Here is an 18350-nt window from a genome sequence, read left to right on the forward strand (position 1 = left end):
GAAAACAAAGTTGGGGGAAAAAAGAAAAAGAAACCATTAGGAATAGATAATGTACATACAGAAGAGATCTGGGTTGCAGGTTACACAATCCTGAGGGTATTCATAGATTGATTTACAAAGTATATGAAAAATAAAGGGTAATATGACAAAGTCATGAAAAAATATCTCTATCAAAAAAATAAAGGCAATTGAGAGAACATCAATAACTAATTCATCTACAAAGTTTTGCTTAGAACAAATCATACTCTCCCATAAAGGGAATCCTTAATGAGGACATTAAAAAGAAAACAAGAAGATTTTTTTTCAAATGATATTACCACAATACAGTACATATTTACCAGCGCACAATTAATTCAAAGGATGCAGAAAATACAAGATCTCACTGTTTCTTATTTGTTGACTTTATAAAAGCAATAAATTTTATAGAGTAAAAACATCAACTTAAAGGTTCTTCTTCAATAAAATGTTTTCTAAGCTAATATGACAGAGAGATGTAAATTAAACACAAAAGTATTCTTAAGAATGATTTAAGAGCTTTTTGTCTAGGGTCTTTGCTAATAGTGCTATGGGTTACCAACAGCTTTACTGGGGCCTCCCTCACAAATTCTGCCAGTGGTGTCAGTCAGTGCTATGTCTGTTCAAACTGGCATGGCCTGATCCCCAAGTACCCTCTGAACATGTGCCACCACTGCTTCCAGCTGTATGCAAGACATAGTTTCATGTGAGAGGTAGAGGAGACTAAATCATATTTACAAGATCTCTTTGTTGATTAATCTGACCATCAGTAACCACCATTAGATTGTAGTCTGCACAGTTATTTGAATCCACCCATCTCAAGATCAATTCTGTTGTGCAAACTATGCCAATTTATACATATATATGTATATATATATATAATTTTAAAAGGTTATTTTAGTTATGACTAAAATTTAGTGAGAAAAAAAGAATGATTCAAGAACAAATTTATGTTACCTTAATAGGCCAAGCAGGCAAAGGCATTAAAAAGTCTGAACTATATGGGTAATCCACCATTGCCAGATTCACCCATGTTTCAGCTAGCCATGATTTCAATATGATTACATCTGTTTGGCTTCTTAATGGATTGCACAGATGAAATGCTTCAGAAATCCACTTTAAACCTTCACCTATGGAAAAGAACAGGATAATTTGAAATTTCATTTGGTATATACTAGTCATCAGAAATATCTGAAAAAATGGCAATTCATTTCACAATACTTCATGATAAATGCTACCTCAGATAATATAAAGAATTACAATCTCAAAGCTACAAAGGACTGAAGTTATAGAGTGTGCCTGAAAGTCTAACTTTAGCTTGAAGTTATAATAGCTTAAGTTATAATAGTTAATACTAGTCTCTCCTCTTTCTCTACTTTGTATATTTGAGATTCATAAACTTGTCATTATCCTGAGATCTTCACTATTCCTCACCCAACTTGATATTTTTTCTATCTCCTCTACCTCTCACATCTTTCCCCTTATGTCTACTCACAAAGCATTAGTTCAAGGTCTCATCACTTATCACTTATTGCATCAGCTTCCTTCATTGATCCCAATATCAAGTTTCTTCCCTCTCAGCAGCCCCCAGTCCATCCTACACTCTGTCACCAAAGTAAGCACAGTTCTGTCACCAAAGTAATCACGTAAGTCCCCTACTTGACTAAATCTCGTGGCTTCCCATTGCCTCTAGGACAAAATGTAAACACTTCCATTTGACATTTTAAGCCTACACAATTTGGCTCCAACCTATCTTTCCAGCCTCACCAAATTGGTGTTCTCTCTGTTCCTTGCACAAATCTTCCATCTCTTCTCTACGTCTTTTCACTGGCTTTCTGACATGCCTCTGGAACACTTTCCCAGTCCCTTACTTCTTACCTCACATAGAGTGTCTCTCTTTAAGATGCAGCTCAGTCAACATCCTCTTCTGGAAACATCTTTTTTCTTATCCCTTTTACCACTAGAGCTCTCCCTCCCAAACCACACTGTATTTAATTTTATATACATTTATATCTGTTAACATTAATGTATGTGTATGTATAAAACTTAAGCTTGTCTTCCTGCCTAACAGGAAATTAATTCAGAGGTTTAAGTGTTTATGAATATTATTATCAAAGCATATAAATAAGCTAAATTATGCTCCTTTTTAAGATTAAATAGGTTTAGGAAATGAGGATATGTGCTTTTATAATTTTTTAAAATCCTATAAATCACCTTTTCCTCATCTTTGTTAGTATTTTGTTATCATCATCATCATCATCATCATTATTCCCAGCTACCCTTTCCAAATTATATCCTCTGCACTCTAGCCATCACCTCCAGCTCTCCGCCCCTTTCCCCACCACCACCACCACCACCAGAGTGGTGGTGCTCCAAGAGCCTCCCTGGAGTACAAAAGGTGAGTTTTTGCCCAGTTTTGCCACCGCACTACCTGATGGTCCCTTTTCCAAACCATGCCACACTTGTATCTTCACTCCTCAAATTTCCAGATCCCTTGTCTGTGTTGCCTTCTCCTTGTTAAAGAATATAAGGATATTGAAGGCAGGGACTGTCCTGCTTGTTGTATTTTTATCACCAGCACTTTGCATAGTGTTTGGTACCCAGATAAGTCCTTACTCTATGTTTTATCTATGCATCTATTGATGCCAAGTACATTCTCTATCTTCCTCAATAACTTCAGCATTTCTCTTTTTCTATATTAACTCCTACCTACCATCATCCTTGATGACTTCCAACATTTTGTGCTTATGGTTTCTCTACCTTCTTAACTCCACACCTTGGACATTTATCATTACTCAAAACTTCTCACTTCCACAAATATGAAATTTGAAATTCCTACTCCTATTGAACCAGCTATTTAGCTTCATCATAACTTTCATTCTCTTGATCCCACCAGCTTGCTATTTCCCAACTCATCTTAAATTCATAGCCAATTCAACTATTATTTTATCAATATCCTAAAATCTTTCATCCCTTTTACCATAGCACCCATCCTTGCCAAATCCTGACCCTAGGTACACTCCACCAGTTCTCTCCCCAATAATGCTCAGGTACAAGGGGGTTTTGGGGGAGAAGTTATAAAACACTTCTGATTAGCCCCAATTACACATTCCTGCTACCTAACCAACTGTTTTCAATGCACTGGTGTATTCATTTATGATACAAGACATAATATACCTACCCTGAGCTCTAAGGAGCTAACTTTACTAACTGATGAGTGACTGTTCAAACATTTTCTACAATTCTCAAAGCACCAATATCATCCCTTCCCCTATCACTTCTTTCTACTTTAGAGGAGAGGAGAACAAAGATTTACTATTAACAGCTAGTACCTGCTAATGAGCCAGAGATTATGTTAAACATTTCATAAATGGTAGCTCATTTGATCCTCACAGCTTTTTACAATTGAAGAAACTGATGTAGACAGAAGCTAAAGGACTTGCCCAGGGTCACTTAGGCTAGATCTGTACTCAGGTCTTTCTGACTCCAGGCTTAGCTTTCTGTCTACTATACTGCCTAGCAACTTCAGATAAGGCTACCCAATACAAGTTCCTTTGCCTTCCTTTCTTTCAACCCATCACCATGCAGTCCTCATTCCCACAGAAATTTTCTACATATCTCCATTCATTCTCTTCCCCGTCTCCCTACTATCACAGAGGAAGGAGTAGTAATACTTCTGCCATTTCCTTGCTCTCATGTCCTTCAATGACCTCATATTTGATCTCATATACACCAATGACATTGCAGTATGAAAAACCCCTTCTTTCTGACCTTTTCAATTAGTCAATGAGTCAATAAACAATAAGCATCTCCTGTTTGTTTAATGTTCAGTGTCACTGTGTTTATCACTGAAAACACAAAAAGGGGTAAAAGATAGTTCCTGCCCTCAAGAACTCACAATCTAATGAGGGAAATAACTTGCAAATAAAAAACATGCAAAGCAAACTATAAATATAAGATAAACAGGAAAAAAGATTTTTAAAGGCACTGTGTGATTTTACTTGGGACTTTAAGAAGCCAGGGAGGTCATTGAGTCATACATAGCAAAGGAGGGAGAGGATTCCAGGCATGAGGGTCTGCCACAGAGAACATCCAGGACCAAGAAATGGAGTGTCTTATTCATGGAACAGCCAGAAAACCTGTGTCACTGGATTGAAGGGTATGAGTCAGGGAGTAAGCTGAGTTATGAAGCCTCTGAATGCTAAACAGCATTTTACATTTGCTCCTGGAAGTAACAGGAAGCCTCTGGAGTTCATTGGAGTAACAAGATCTGACTTGCAATTTAGGAAAATCACTCTAGTGGTTGAATAGAGGATAGACTGGAGTAAAGATAGACTTGAGGCAGGCAGACCCACCTCTAGGCTATTACAATAATTCCTCTCTACTGACTTTATCTTTTGGCTATATAAAGATCTTCACTTCCCCTATCATTGTTATTGTTATTATCTTTCCTATTGGCAGCATCATTCTCCTAGTCAACTAAAAATATCAGTTATCTTCTTCTCTTGCCTCTCCCTTGACCCTACAACATATTCAATTAGTCATTAATTGACTAATTTCCAAATCTTTCTCACATTCATCTTTTCCTTTTATTCCCACTGCTACACTCTTAATTCAGGTCTTCATTAGCTCTCACCTAGACTAATGCATTAGCCTTCTAATCAATATTCTTGACCAAGTTAGTCCTTATTCCAATCTATTCTTGCACTGCTGCCAGAGTAATTTAAGGAAAAGCTATTAACATCTCAGTTTCATGATTCATTCTCTATTGAATACCCTAATGATATTGTACCATGAAAAACCCCTTCTTACTGATATTTTCAATCAGTCAATGATTCAATAAACCATAAGCATATCCTGTTTGCTTAATGTCTAATGTCAATTGTGTTAGGCACTGAAGATGCAAAATCAGGTAAAAGATAGTCCCTATCCAGAAGGAGCTCACAATCTACTCTATCTAGAATGTCTTATCCCATCCTTAATTTTTAAAATCCTACCTATCATTTATGACCCAATTCAAATATCACTTGTTCCTTAGAGTTTTCTCTGATTCCTACTCTTCCTCCCCCCCCCCACTGTCCATAATTTTCTTCCTTTGTGTATTTTTTTTGTATATCTTACTCCAATGCTTCATGGTGGAATAGAGGTGATCCTGGTTCTTGAAGACTATGCCCCACAGAGCATATCCTCAATAAGACAGTCTAGAAAGGTTTCAAACACAAATGCAGTAAAAGGTCCAGCTTAGTTCCACTTTTAAAATGTCATCATCAGAAAGTAAGCCATTAGATGAATTTTGGAGAGATCATGGCAACTTATTTAGACTATCTAGTAAGGTGAGTACAGAAATGAGAGTTTGGGAAAGGGAGAGAAGATAGAGGAGGAAAGCAGATTTTAATCTCCATTGGTAATAAGACTATCCAAAATTGTTGAAATTACATGTTTGAAGTTTTGGGGGGAAAAATATGACAACTTCCCTACTAAATTGTGTCCTTGACAATAAGAACTGAATTCTTATTCATTGTTAATCATAGTATCTTGAACATAGAAAGATATTAATAAGATCTGTTGAATTGAAACTAAACCTGTTTCATATGGGGCTCTTTGCCATCTCTGTCAATCAGACAGTCATGCTTAATGTTAGCAGGGAATTTCAGAACTAGAAAAGTATCCATTAATGATCCTGGAAAAAAACAAACACATGAAACATCACTCTATAATTCAAAACCTTTTTTCAGATTAAACATCTGGTTCTGAATAAAAATCAGTGAAAAATGATTTGGACCACTTAAAAAAAATCTTCTATTTGACTTGGAAAATCAATTTTACCTTCTTACCTGTGGATGACAGTCTATCAATTGCTTTCCAGGAACCCTGGACAGTTTCTGAACACTTAGAACCACTTTTTTTGAAATCATTGGTAACAATTTCAAAAAATTTTCCACAAGGGACCAAATCCATAAATTGCCAGATGGGAGCAGAGGCTGCAAGAGCGCTGAAAAATTTTAAGGAAAAAGAGGGAAGGGGGATAGGGAGAAGAGGAGAAAAAACAGAAAAAAGATTAATTCATTGAATTCTAATTTTAAATTGTCAGACAAGGTAGGACAAATGATTAAATAAGGAAAAAATATTCATTAGAGGAACCTAAACCTTACAATCTTTTAGAATGAACAATTTTTAATGTAAAATATATCTGTAGATTTGAATTTAAAATCTTTAAGATGTACCACTATTCAACTGTTTGCACTCACCCAATCACTATATGAGGATATTTCATTCTGAACCAGGCAGCAAGCATCCCTCCATATGAGCCTCCTATAGCAATAACAGGACTATCTTTAGCACCTGGGATTGTTTTTTTCAAGTATTTAATTAAAACTGCAAAGTCAGCCAGAGCCTGCTCTGATGTCAAATAATTCAAGTGCTTGGAATCCTAAAAAACAAATTACAAATAGGGCTATGAATGGCATTGGTAAGAGCAAATAAAGTACAATTTAAATCTAAATAAGAAACATAGAATTAGTTAAATATTACACTTAGAACTTTGCGCAAACAATTCAATGTATCTGATCAATACAATTAGTATCCTTAATTAAACAATTATTATTGCTAAAGTACTTTAGAATAATAAAATGGCACAATATAGGTGATACTTAGACATAACATGTTTGCTAACATTAAGCTTCAGCTACACTTTAGTGTTACTAAGTCTTTTTTGTTTGTTTGTTTGTTGTTTAGGCTTTTTCCAAGGCAATGGGGTTAAGTGGCTTTCCCAAGGCTACACAGCTAGGTAATTATTAAGTGTCTGAGGCCGAATTTTAACTCAGGTGCTCCTGACTCCAGGGCGGATGCTCTATCCACTGCGCCCTCAAAACATATTCTTAACAGATTCTGAGAAATGGGAAAAAAATGGATATTCAAATGATAAAGTCAAAAGGCTTTTCCCAACCGGCCCACACCCAAATTCTGGCACTTCCCCCATGGATTAGCTCCAATTTATCAGAAACATAGAACATCAATTGATGGCCTGTTATCTTCCCCCCATTAAACTGAGAATTCCTTGAGGGCAGGGATCTGTCTTTGTATCGCTACTGCTTATTTAGCACAATGTCTGATCCACAGCAGGTGTTTAACCAATATTATTTACTGAGGATTGAAACTGATTTAAGCTAGGAAAATAAATTTTACTATTACTAAAAAGATTACAAATCACATTCATCATATCAAAAATCAAGTTTAAAACTGCACGAGGACTAAATATCCAAGATTTTTCATAAAGAGAAAGAAAGCTTCATATAGTTATAGATAAATTAAATTCCAAAGAAATATTCTAGAATATTAGATAAAAATAAACTTGTCATATAATACTAGAAAATTTTCCCAAACTACCATGTTAGTACAAATAAGCAATCGAGCATCAAATATCTATTGAAGAGATGCCTCTCCCTTTGATGAGCTGGTTCTTCCTAGAAAAGCTATTTTAGTTAGGATACATCAACCATCCCACTAAGTCTTTATTGTTCGCCAGAAAGCTATATTGATTCTCCACTGGGCTTTCTTTACAAGGCCCTAACTGAATACTTTCAGTTCTTTCCACTTATCCTTTTCAGCCCCATTAGAATGAAAGCTCCTTGAAGGTATAAAAGAGGGGGTCTCTTTTTTTCCTGCTTTTATGTGTACTTAGCACAATGCCAAGGACTGAAATACTTACTGTCTCACCAAAGGCTATGTGCTAGAACCCCAGGAGCTACAAAGTCCATTATGACTGAGAGATTACTATAGCTATCTAATTACTACATCTGCAAAATAGTTCATCTTTTCACATTAAAAATACCTTAAGAAAGTTTCTAACAGACTAGATAGATCCACTATGGATCTCTTAGAAGAAAGTAAAAAATGTAAAGAGGACAAAAAGATTTGATCAGTTTGCAATCTATACCACTGTAAAAGAATACTCACATCAATTCATTAACTATTGGCATGTTTTCATATTCATATTTCATACTTTCTTCAAGAGAACATTGAACAAAATAATTGAATAAATGTCTCAATAAATGTCTCAATAATTTTTTTACATTCCTAAAGGTATATCAAACACCATCTATCTTTTAAAATGACTGTGCATAATAATTTTAATAAGACCAAATCAATTATTAAACCCTTACTGGATTGATCAACACGAGACAGAGACCGCTACATCACTCAGTTGCCCCACAGCACATTTTAGAAGAGGGACAGAGTGAATGGAGAGAGAAAATATAATAGATGGTAGTGGGGAAGAATGGATGGAGGAAATCACAATCAGCAACAGCAACTGTGGAAAAATATGGATTTATGAAGTATGATAAAATTTATGATGGATTTATGATAAAGAATGTAATCCACCCATGACAGAGATGATGGAATTAGAACACAGACTGAAAAACATTTTTTTCTCTTTCTTTCACTTTATTTCTCAGAGGTTTTATATTTTGGGGGGGGGAGGGGGTATTATGTTTACTTTTAAACAAGAATATTTTAGTAATGTGTAAATAAATTAAAGAAAATTTAAAAAAAAACATGAGAGAGAATCTTTCATTTTCATAGAATCAAGCATATCCTCATGGAACAAGCTTGGGATCTTGATCAATTTCTAAGGGTTGCTAAATGTCCTTAGTAACTACCAAAAGGAGAGGATAATTCCAAAAAAGAGGTCGAGGTCAAGAAAACATCTGGGTCAGATACATGTAAATTACCTGCTGCACAACTTGGGTAACCAGAGAGATAGGGAGGGCAAGCAAAATAGAGCTTCTTAACCTTTTTTGTGTCATGAATCCCTTTGTCAGTTTGGTGAAGTCAATTGACCCTTTCTCAGAATCATGTTTTTAAATGCACAAAATAAAACATATAGGATAATAAAGGAAAACAGTGAAGTTGAAATAACTATAAAATTATTAAGTAAGTTCATAGACTTCAAGTTAAGAACCCCTACTTTACAATTTCATGATCATATATTTAGCAATATAGGTGATAATTTCATTCCAACCTTCTTGTTTGACTTCTACTATATGGAGTTTCTTCACAAGTTTTGGGGTTATTTTCCTTCTACTTTTCTTCATTCTTTTGCTGTTATCATTTTTCCAGGATATCTGTCCTTTGTGCCACTTTCCCAAATCAGTAGGTATATTCCTGTACTTCATTGTTTCCTATCCCTTTTATATTACCTATTTATTTACTTAGTTCCCTTCTACTTACTCTTCTTAAATCCTCATTGTGGCCTGATTTCTGGACCTCCAAATACTACTGTTCTGGCTTAATGGAAACTTACAGCTGATTAAAATCCATTTCCTAATTCTAATAAGATATTATACAACTTCCCTCATTTTGCTAATATCACAAATTTGATGGTTATATGAATGACAAAGGAGGATCACCTCTAATGAAAACATACACAGGTTTTTTTTTTTATAAAATCATGTAATTTTGGTAATAGAGCATCTTCTCTAAGTATATGATACATAGAGCTTTTTTTAATCCAAAATGACCACATGGTTTCCTAAATTGTTTTTAAGGTCCATCAGCTTTCTATCAATCAAATGGTTTTGTAAGTCAACAAATAATAGCGACGATGTTATTTCAAATCAGTAAATAATGATTTTTATGTGTATTGTAATACAAAGATGCTTCAATTATCTAATCTTTTTGCAAACTGAATGAAGCTAGCCTGGACCAGAATGAGCAGATCTGAACACAGAATAGCCCCGTTGCTGAGGGTCAGGAATGTAATATTTGAATTACAGCCAAATGAAGCCACTGGATTGATGAGGAACTAATCTACCTCTTCTGGAAGGCAGACAGGATGGAAATGTTATGTAATATAAACAGTAGGGAAAGTTCCCATCCCACCCCACCCCAAAACACTATTAATGTCAAAACTGGGACAAGAAACTGGGTCTCCTGAGCTGTGTTAAACAGTTTCCCCTGTTTAATAAAAAATAATAAACAAACATACACTTACACTGAATGACAAGTTACCAAAAGGTAAGGACTCTCCATAGTAGCGATGTTCAGCAAACACCAACATGGCTTTCAGCTCCTCAGCCACATCCCACATGAAACCCTAGAAATAGTTTATAAATGCACAAGATAACAGTTAGTTCTAAGAAAAAAAGCTAAAGACATGTAAAACATACCTAAAAACAGCAATTTTGAAAATGTAATTCTTTAAGCACTCTGAGAAGTTCTTGGTTTATGTCTGTTCTACAGATAAATAAAACCTGTGCCTCACTTTTGATCACTAATTTCATCATGTGAGAATTTAAAATTACAACAATCTGCCAATTATCTCAGCTTATGCTTTTGAGCCACAACAAAATGATCAGTATAACTAAAAGATACAGGTATGAATATTACTAGATGCTTCAAGGAATCATTGAGAATGCTGAGGATATTTCCCACTTTCATAGATCTTTATAAACCAAAAGGAAAGGGAGTATAGATATTAAGCTATATTTGAAGTGTTATAGAAATCTTAAAAAATGAGCATAAAGTCCTCAGTTAGGAATGTGGACCTAATTAATTGGAAAATTTTAAAACATCCACTATGGGTACTTCAAACTAAAAGAGAAAAGGCAAATTTAATTTATGCTTTAATATGTTTATGTGCCTTAATGAAGCTTAAGATCCCCCCTTTTTTATTGAAATAACTATTAGAGTAATTCAATCCATCTGGGTGAGTTTAACCCAATATCTCCAAATATATTCTATTACCATTACTCCAATGATCCCTTACCCTCTTTGCCATCTGCCTAATTGTAAGCATTCACCTATTAAACTGTTCTTTCTTAGCTAAATTCATTACACACACTTTCTCCCCAACCCAATGAGCCACATTATTACCCTATTATTCATTTACCTTATTATATGTCTATGCGTGCAGTCAGTATAAATACCTGTGTGTGTGTGTGTGTGTGTGTGTGTGTGTGTGTGTGTGTGTATGCTTGGAAGTATATGTATATATAGGAATTAAGAAGTGGACAGGAACTCATCTAGCTCAATATTTTGGGGAAGAAAGTGAGAGGCAAAATGACTTGCCTAATGTCACAAACAGAATAAATAGGATATGCACATATAGTTATAAATATATATATTATATATATATATATATATATACACAAGTGTACAAGGGTGCATATAAGCATATATATGCATTTTTGTGCTTAAGGGTATATAATATTCTCATATACTAATGTTTGTCTTTAACTAGAACAAAAGTAAAGATAAATCTATATCAATAGCTCAGGATCAAGGCAAGTCCATTTTTTTTCTAAATAAATTAGTAAAAACTATAGAACAAGACATTGTTTTTAAGGTGTACTCATTTATTTCCTGCTTTTCCCATTCCTTCTTGAAAGGAAATCTTATAAACAATACGTTAAATCATTTATAGTTCACCATACATGACAAAATCAGAGACCAATGTTTCCTTCATTATAAATACAGAAACAGAGTCCAGAAGTTTAGGAATGATTGACCATATAAAAACAGTTGGTACTACCCAGGAATACCAGCACTTCAATATGCCCCTGAAGGAATTAAATATACAGCCAATTCCCAATTATTCATACTAATTGTAAGGCTTATAAAGTTCAAAAAACAATGTAATTAGCTTTTATAATATGTTTTTGTGCTAACCATTTGACTATGTGTGTACAGCATTCTGGGATTTTGGTCTAAAACAATCATGATGCCTTAGACTGAGAAAATTTGACTGTGGAGCTGGGAAAGCATCCAATTTCCCCATCCAGGCCCCAGGCATAGAATAAATAAATAAATTGTATTCCCTTTCATTACTGCCTCCTCCATTGCCTCATCATGGCAGAGAGATGACCCTGGGTTCTAGAATGTAATTATAACAGAGTGCAAACTCTGGCAGTTTCTACCAAGGGAGAAAGGCATAAAGGCTGTTATCTTTTGAAGTAGAGGACCAGACTGGCTAAAATTCCACGAAGATCATCATCAGAAGTTTAGCCATTGGATGACAATTTTATTTGGGGGCAAGAATCATATTACCTCATAAGAACCACCTTCTAAAATAGAGAAGAACTACAATCTATATTAGTAAAAGGAATGCCTATCCCTTTAATAAATCACACATCCTTAAACTATGTATTTGTCTAATATGACAACTTTCTGGGAATATAACAGGCATATAGGTTTGGGAAATAAAATAACTTTATATTCAAAGAAGAGTTAACTGAGACACTAAAAGTTTCAAAATTGGAAATGATTCACATTAGTGCCATAAGCCTCAAGTAGTATTTCTTTTTAAATGTTAGTTGTTAACCTAAGAGAATCACTAAAAGGTAAAAATTTCAAGAGTCATATGATGGAGAAGGAGGGGATGTTAGCATTATGTTGTAAGAGATTTGGGGACAGGACACCACAAAGTAAACAAATCAGTCCCTGCTTTCTAGTTCTACCTTTCACTATTCTCTAACCAACAAAATTCTTTAAGAGATTAAAGTTTGTTTGGATTTTTTAAACACAGAAATAATGTGTGCCCTTCTTACTTAATAAAGAACAAACACTTGTGGATGTACTTGGAAAACTTTAAAGCACTTCACAAATGGAAGGTAGTGTCACAATTCACAAATGCTCCCCTGGCAGTGGCAGAGGGTTTCAGTTCTGTTTGAATGGAGTGGTCCAAGGCAGAGCACCCCCCATACAATGTACAGATGGAGGCTTTAAACCCAGAACTGACTGCACTGTAAAATACATTCAGTAACCCTGAAAACAAGATTAGCCATAAACTAAAATATTATGATCTGTTCTCAATGCTAAAATTTTAATCTAGATGTGTATATATTGGTGCATACATGCATGAATGTGTATACATATATACATGCATGCATGCATACATACATATTTGAGGCAGCTAGGTAGTGCAGTGGAAGAACTGCCAAGCCTGGGGTCAAGGAAGACTCATCTCCCTCAGTTCAAATCCAGCCTCAGACACTTACAGGCTGTGTGACCCTATGTACCCCATTTACCTCAGTTTCCTTACCTGTAAAATGAACTGAAGAAGGAAATGGCAAATCATTTCAATGTCTTTGCCAAGAAAACCATAAGTGGAGTCATGGAGAGTCAGACACAATTGAACAACAAATGAGACAGTTGGATATGTGTGTCTATGTAAGTATGTATGAATACTCACAAAGATATAGATATATATAGAGATATATATATATAGATATATATATATATATATACACACACACATGTATACTTAACATTTTAGTAATTCTTCAAATATTAAATTACATAAAGGATCACAGGATTTAGTGCCAGAGGGACCTTAATCTTCATCTAATCCAACTGGATAAGGAAACTGCGGCCCATAGAAAACAAATGACTTATCCAAGAGTACACAGATAGGAAGTTGTAGAGGTGAGTTTTAAGCCCAGACCCTCTGACTCTAAGTCCAGTGCTCCTGTCACTAGGTCAAAATGCTTCATGGAAGCAGAAAATTATATAAGTGGATTCCTAGAGAACTTCAATCAGGTCTGAGAAGGAATATAAAGCAACTAAAGAAAATTTTAGAAGAGGAAAGAAAAATTTAATTTCTTTATCAAGTGATCTAATAGAATTAAATAGCTTTTCAACAAGCATAACCTCTCACATTTGAACAGAATATCGTTACTTATAAAAGTTCCATGGCTTATCATGTGAATTGCATGATTATTCTATGAGGTAAGGAGAAAGGAATTATGCCCAAAGATGAATAACCTTAGGTTCAAAATGACTAGGTGATTTATCCAAGCCCCAAGGTGACAAGTAAATGGAAAACACATCAAATATGGGTTTTTTGAAATTTGATTAATTTTAGTATGATTCCTTATATTACTATAATTATAATAAAAACAAGAAGCAAAAATCAAATTTCTGACTTCAAGATGATTACAACATAATTAGATTCAAAAGTCTTGCTATAGAAAAATTAAAGTTTTAGTTTTTCTAAATCCTACTATGGGAGAACAAAAATCAGGACCCTTCCCCAAGCCAAGCATCTAAAGTTCCATCCTGCCCAAGCCAGCCTAGGCCTGGGTTTGTAGCTGCCTCTTCTACTTTGCTTTTTTTCCTGAATGTGGATGACTGATTAGTGACTTGAGGTGACATTTCTAGCCTTACAGGCATCTTTGTGAGTGATCTAGAAGTCTCAAGTCCCTCAGATGAAGTAACTAGTCAATCCCTTTTAACTTGAAATTCTATGCACTAATAAATGTCATTTAATAATTGCAGAATTTTTTCAACTTCTATAATTATTTCTGTCTTGGAAAGGATTGCAGACAGGAGGAGCTCCAAGAACTGTCTTGGCTTACCAAAAGAAATACACATTAACTCCTATTTGCTCAGGGAAAAGATTGAAAGGGAACTGATTTGCTGGGGGTGGGGGGGGAATATGGTGGGGGGAAAAGGGAGTTAGTGGTAAAGGTGGAGGTTAGAGTCATTCCTTTTCAAGGATCACTAAGTCAGCAATGGCCATTAAAGGGGCCATTTGAAATCACCAAACTAGTTTAGCATTGTCTTATACCTATCATAGAAATTGCAATGGGAACTCTGGACCATGTTTTGTGGGTCCCTATAAGCCCCTCCCCACACATGCTCCCTGGAGCCCAATCCATGTAAAGTGAGAAATTTGAGCTAAGTACCCTTCTAGTTCTAAAATTTAATATTACAAAAAAGTAAGCTATTAGCTTCTTGTTATGAACTTACCACTAAAGCACATAAAGAAAATTATAAAATAGAACATCTCAAAATAAAATGAAATCTGCACATTCCTGCCTTTGCCCAGTCCTATTGGAAAGACAAATTTTATAAACATGATAAACTTCATAAGTTTATACATACCGTGTTTTTGCAAAACCAGGTAATGTCCCCTTCATTTCCAGTGTAGAACAGTATTGCCCCATTATCTTTCTTCCAGTATTGATTTGCTATTAAGTACCGTTGTTTAAATGTTAGATTAATATCAAATCCAAAATGATCAACCTGTAACCAAAATAAATAAGATTTTTTTAAAAAGTAAATTCAAGTCAAATGTAGTTAAAGTAGTTGAATGGCACATTTCATAAAATTATGACCTATAGAAAAAGACATTTACATACAACAGTGAGAAGTCCATTTTTCCCTTAATTTTCCAAAATTAGATTCAGATATTCTTTCAATTGTAGTTATTCCATCAGATAACCAATTCAACACATTCAAAATTGAACTCACCATTTTCTATTCTACACTATCTTTCCTCCACATCCCTATTTCATTGAGATCAACAGTATTTCAGTATTTTAAATTATACTTTGCACACCCAATAATGGCCATTTCTATAGCAAAACACTCTCTCTCTCTCTCTCTCCATACACAGACACACAAACACAGGCACACCCATAGGAAACTCACTTCTCACCTATAACTATACAAAAACATATTACAGGGCATTAACTGAAAATTTAAAGTTGAATTTAAAAGACTTAAGAAGATTCTATTTTCTAAGTAGCTTTACCAGAATATTAAACATCAACCTCTTGTCCATACCAAACATCAAATTTGCTTGAATTTCTCATTGCCAAAGATATGTACCTGGAAAATTACTGAGACCAACTTAGCTAACGGACTATTTCCATTTTTCAAAGGATTAAAAAGGGGGGGGGGGGGGGGGCAGCACTGGGTGGGAAGATGCTGCCCTCTACTGGCAGATTGACTCAAGCCCATATCTTTATTTCTTCAAAGATAGCTATAATAAACATTTATTCAAACTTATCTTGATTTTGAAAAATCATTTGGTGATTCAAAATTGAAACCTGTCTGATGGAAAAGATGTATCAAAATAAAAGTTCAGTTACAACAATTTTTCCAAATAATGACACTGAAAATTTTCAAATGTTAATCTTATTGCTACAAAAACTAATTGTTTGATGAAAATAAATTAAAAATAAAATTTAATAAACTTGAAGTATCAAAATACTACTCAATGATGTCTCATCAGGACATATAAATTAAACCTCAGTTCATGAATGAATGTCAACCTACCTAAGCTATGTCATTTTCTTCCATGGTGAAATACCTTGGAATTTGGGTCTGATGATCTTCTGAAGTCCAGTCCAACTAAGTTAGTTCATCACCAAGATGGTTACATCTTGATAATTACTATTTCCCACAAAGAAACTCACCAGAGCACTACAACATAAAAGACTTGCAATCTACAATGTGGTATAAAGGAAGTTTTATCTACTCCAAACAAACCACAGATCCCCTAAGTACTAAAGTCAAAATAACAATTTTAACTATAAAATTACTAGAAAATAAATTTCATAGTATATTCATAGTGTTGTCTATACTTTGGAGAACTGTCACTATTCCTGTAGACTTTGACAAGGTAGTGATGAAAACTATCATAGTACTGAGGGTACATCACTAACTTGTGTAAATAAACATACCTATACGTGATCTGAAGATTTCTAATAAACTATGTAAAGATCTAATAAATTAGTTAAGTCCATTTTCCATTTCTTTATTCCTTTCCTTCAACAAGTCTTAAAAATTATTCCACAACTTTTATAAATCAAAAATGAAATTTTAAATACCTCACTTAGTTGTAGGATCACATCATTATTTTAACCTGGATCTGTAATTCATCTCTTAATGAGAAACTCCTCTGTGAGTGTACTATCTCCAAAGCCCACAGTTTTAAAAGTTGTATGGGGCACTCTGAAGTTAAGTGGCTTGTCCAGGATTACACAGCAGAGGCAGGACCCAGGCTTTTCTAGATCTTCAGCTCATCTTTCAATCCATACTGCATCACTCATATAATTCTCAAATAATTCTTACTTCTAAGAAAGAAATCTCTGGATATTTACAACTATATAGTTTTGTGCTAGACCCTGAGAAGGACATATATCCCTAGCCTTAACTGGAATGTTTAATCAGAAGAAACATTTGTCTGAAAAGACAACAATATAGGGCTAGTCAGCAATGCCAAATTAATGAGATAATAAATCAATCCATTGGTTCATTTTACATACATATACATATATTATATATATATGCACATGCATAATTTACCAAATAATACAAAATAAATGGAACAGATGCAGTGATGTGGAGTAGATAACAATTTAATTAAATAGATTCAGATCTGGTTCGATGGCCAGAACCAAAGTCTAGTAATTAATGGCTCAATGACAACATGGAAGAGGTTTGCAGTTGGGTGCCCTGGGAAGTCCGATGCTATTTAACATTTTCTCAATGTCTCAGATAAAGTCATAGATGACATTCTTAATAAATTTGCACATGATATAAACTGGGAGGGATGAATAACACGCATGATGACAAAAGCAGAATTGAAAAAGATATTAATATGCTATAAAACTGGGTCATATTGAATAATATGAAATTTTATATAAAATAAGATCTTACCCTTGAATCCAAAACAACTGCATTCACAAGTATAAGATGGGTAGAGAAGTAGTTTACAAGAAGAAGATCAGGTTTTGATGAACTGAAAATTCAGTAAGAGTCAAAAAAGGAAGACTAGTACCTAGGCAATGTCTATCCCAAGCAAGTGAAAATTTCCACTAATGGAATGGGTAGATGAGAACAATTCATTCCAATGGCCACAAAGGCAGCTGAAGTAGGTACTGTGGAGTGCTGAGAGCTTGGTTAGACATGGAAGACACCAAATCATCCATTGTACCTATACCCATCACCAGCTGTCTTGACTATATCTTGCCACTGTACTGTGATGACTTTGGAAGACAGAATGAGATCAATGACTTTGTGCAACTCTGCATCACTTAAATCCAATCTATGCCTGCATCAAAAAGACGTCACCCACATCATTTTATCATTCCTATCTCAAAGTTCTATGGTGACAGACAAGTAATGAAGCAGCAGGTACAGAAACACTGGGAGTTGTAGTCATAACCCTACACACAGGTGACCCAGGCCATAGGGTCATATCTTTATTGCAAGCAGCATTGGGATTTGGCAGCCCCTGAGTGTTTGAGCAGCCTTTTAAGGATTTCAACTGAGATTTACAAAATAGGGGATCCAATGCTCATACAAAAGCTGACTGAAATTTTCCATATTATATGACATGAATTCCCTCAGAAATTCAAGGATGTCTCCATCGTCCATCTCTATAAAGATAAAGGGAATAGATTGTCCTATGAAAATCACAGGGGTGTTTCTCTTCTAGTTACTTCAGATAGGATTCTAGCCAAATCCTTCTCAATAGGATGATCCTTCACCTGGAAAATAGTCACCTTCCTGAGAGCTAGTGTGGCTTCAGAAAGGGTAGA

At 34.8% G+C, this 18350-nt stretch overlaps 1 protein-coding gene across 2 annotated transcripts in view; it reads right to left on the reverse strand.

The window, feature by feature from the left end:
- PRCP (prolylcarboxypeptidase) overlaps window positions 1–18350 on the reverse strand; it is an 87331-nt gene that overhangs the window by 36854 nt on the left and 32127 nt on the right. For both annotated transcript variants that reach the window (XM_074217004.1, XM_074217005.1), the window contains exons 2-6: window positions 14902–15042; window positions 10010–10111; window positions 6264–6445; window positions 5850–6007; window positions 973–1145 (exon numbers count right to left, since the gene is read on the reverse strand). In XM_074217004.1, coding sequence (XP_074073105.1) covers window positions 973–1145; window positions 5850–6007; window positions 6264–6445; window positions 10010–10111; window positions 14902–15042 — 756 coding nt within the window. The remainder of the gene's footprint in view (window positions 1–972; window positions 1146–5849; window positions 6008–6263; window positions 6446–10009; window positions 10112–14901; window positions 15043–18350) is intronic.

The sequence above is a fragment of the Macrotis lagotis genome, chromosome 1 (assembly GCF_037893015.1).
Source record: "Macrotis lagotis isolate mMagLag1 chromosome 1, bilby.v1.9.chrom.fasta, whole genome shotgun sequence".
NCBI lineage: Eukaryota > Metazoa > Chordata > Mammalia > Peramelemorphia > Peramelidae > Macrotis > Macrotis lagotis.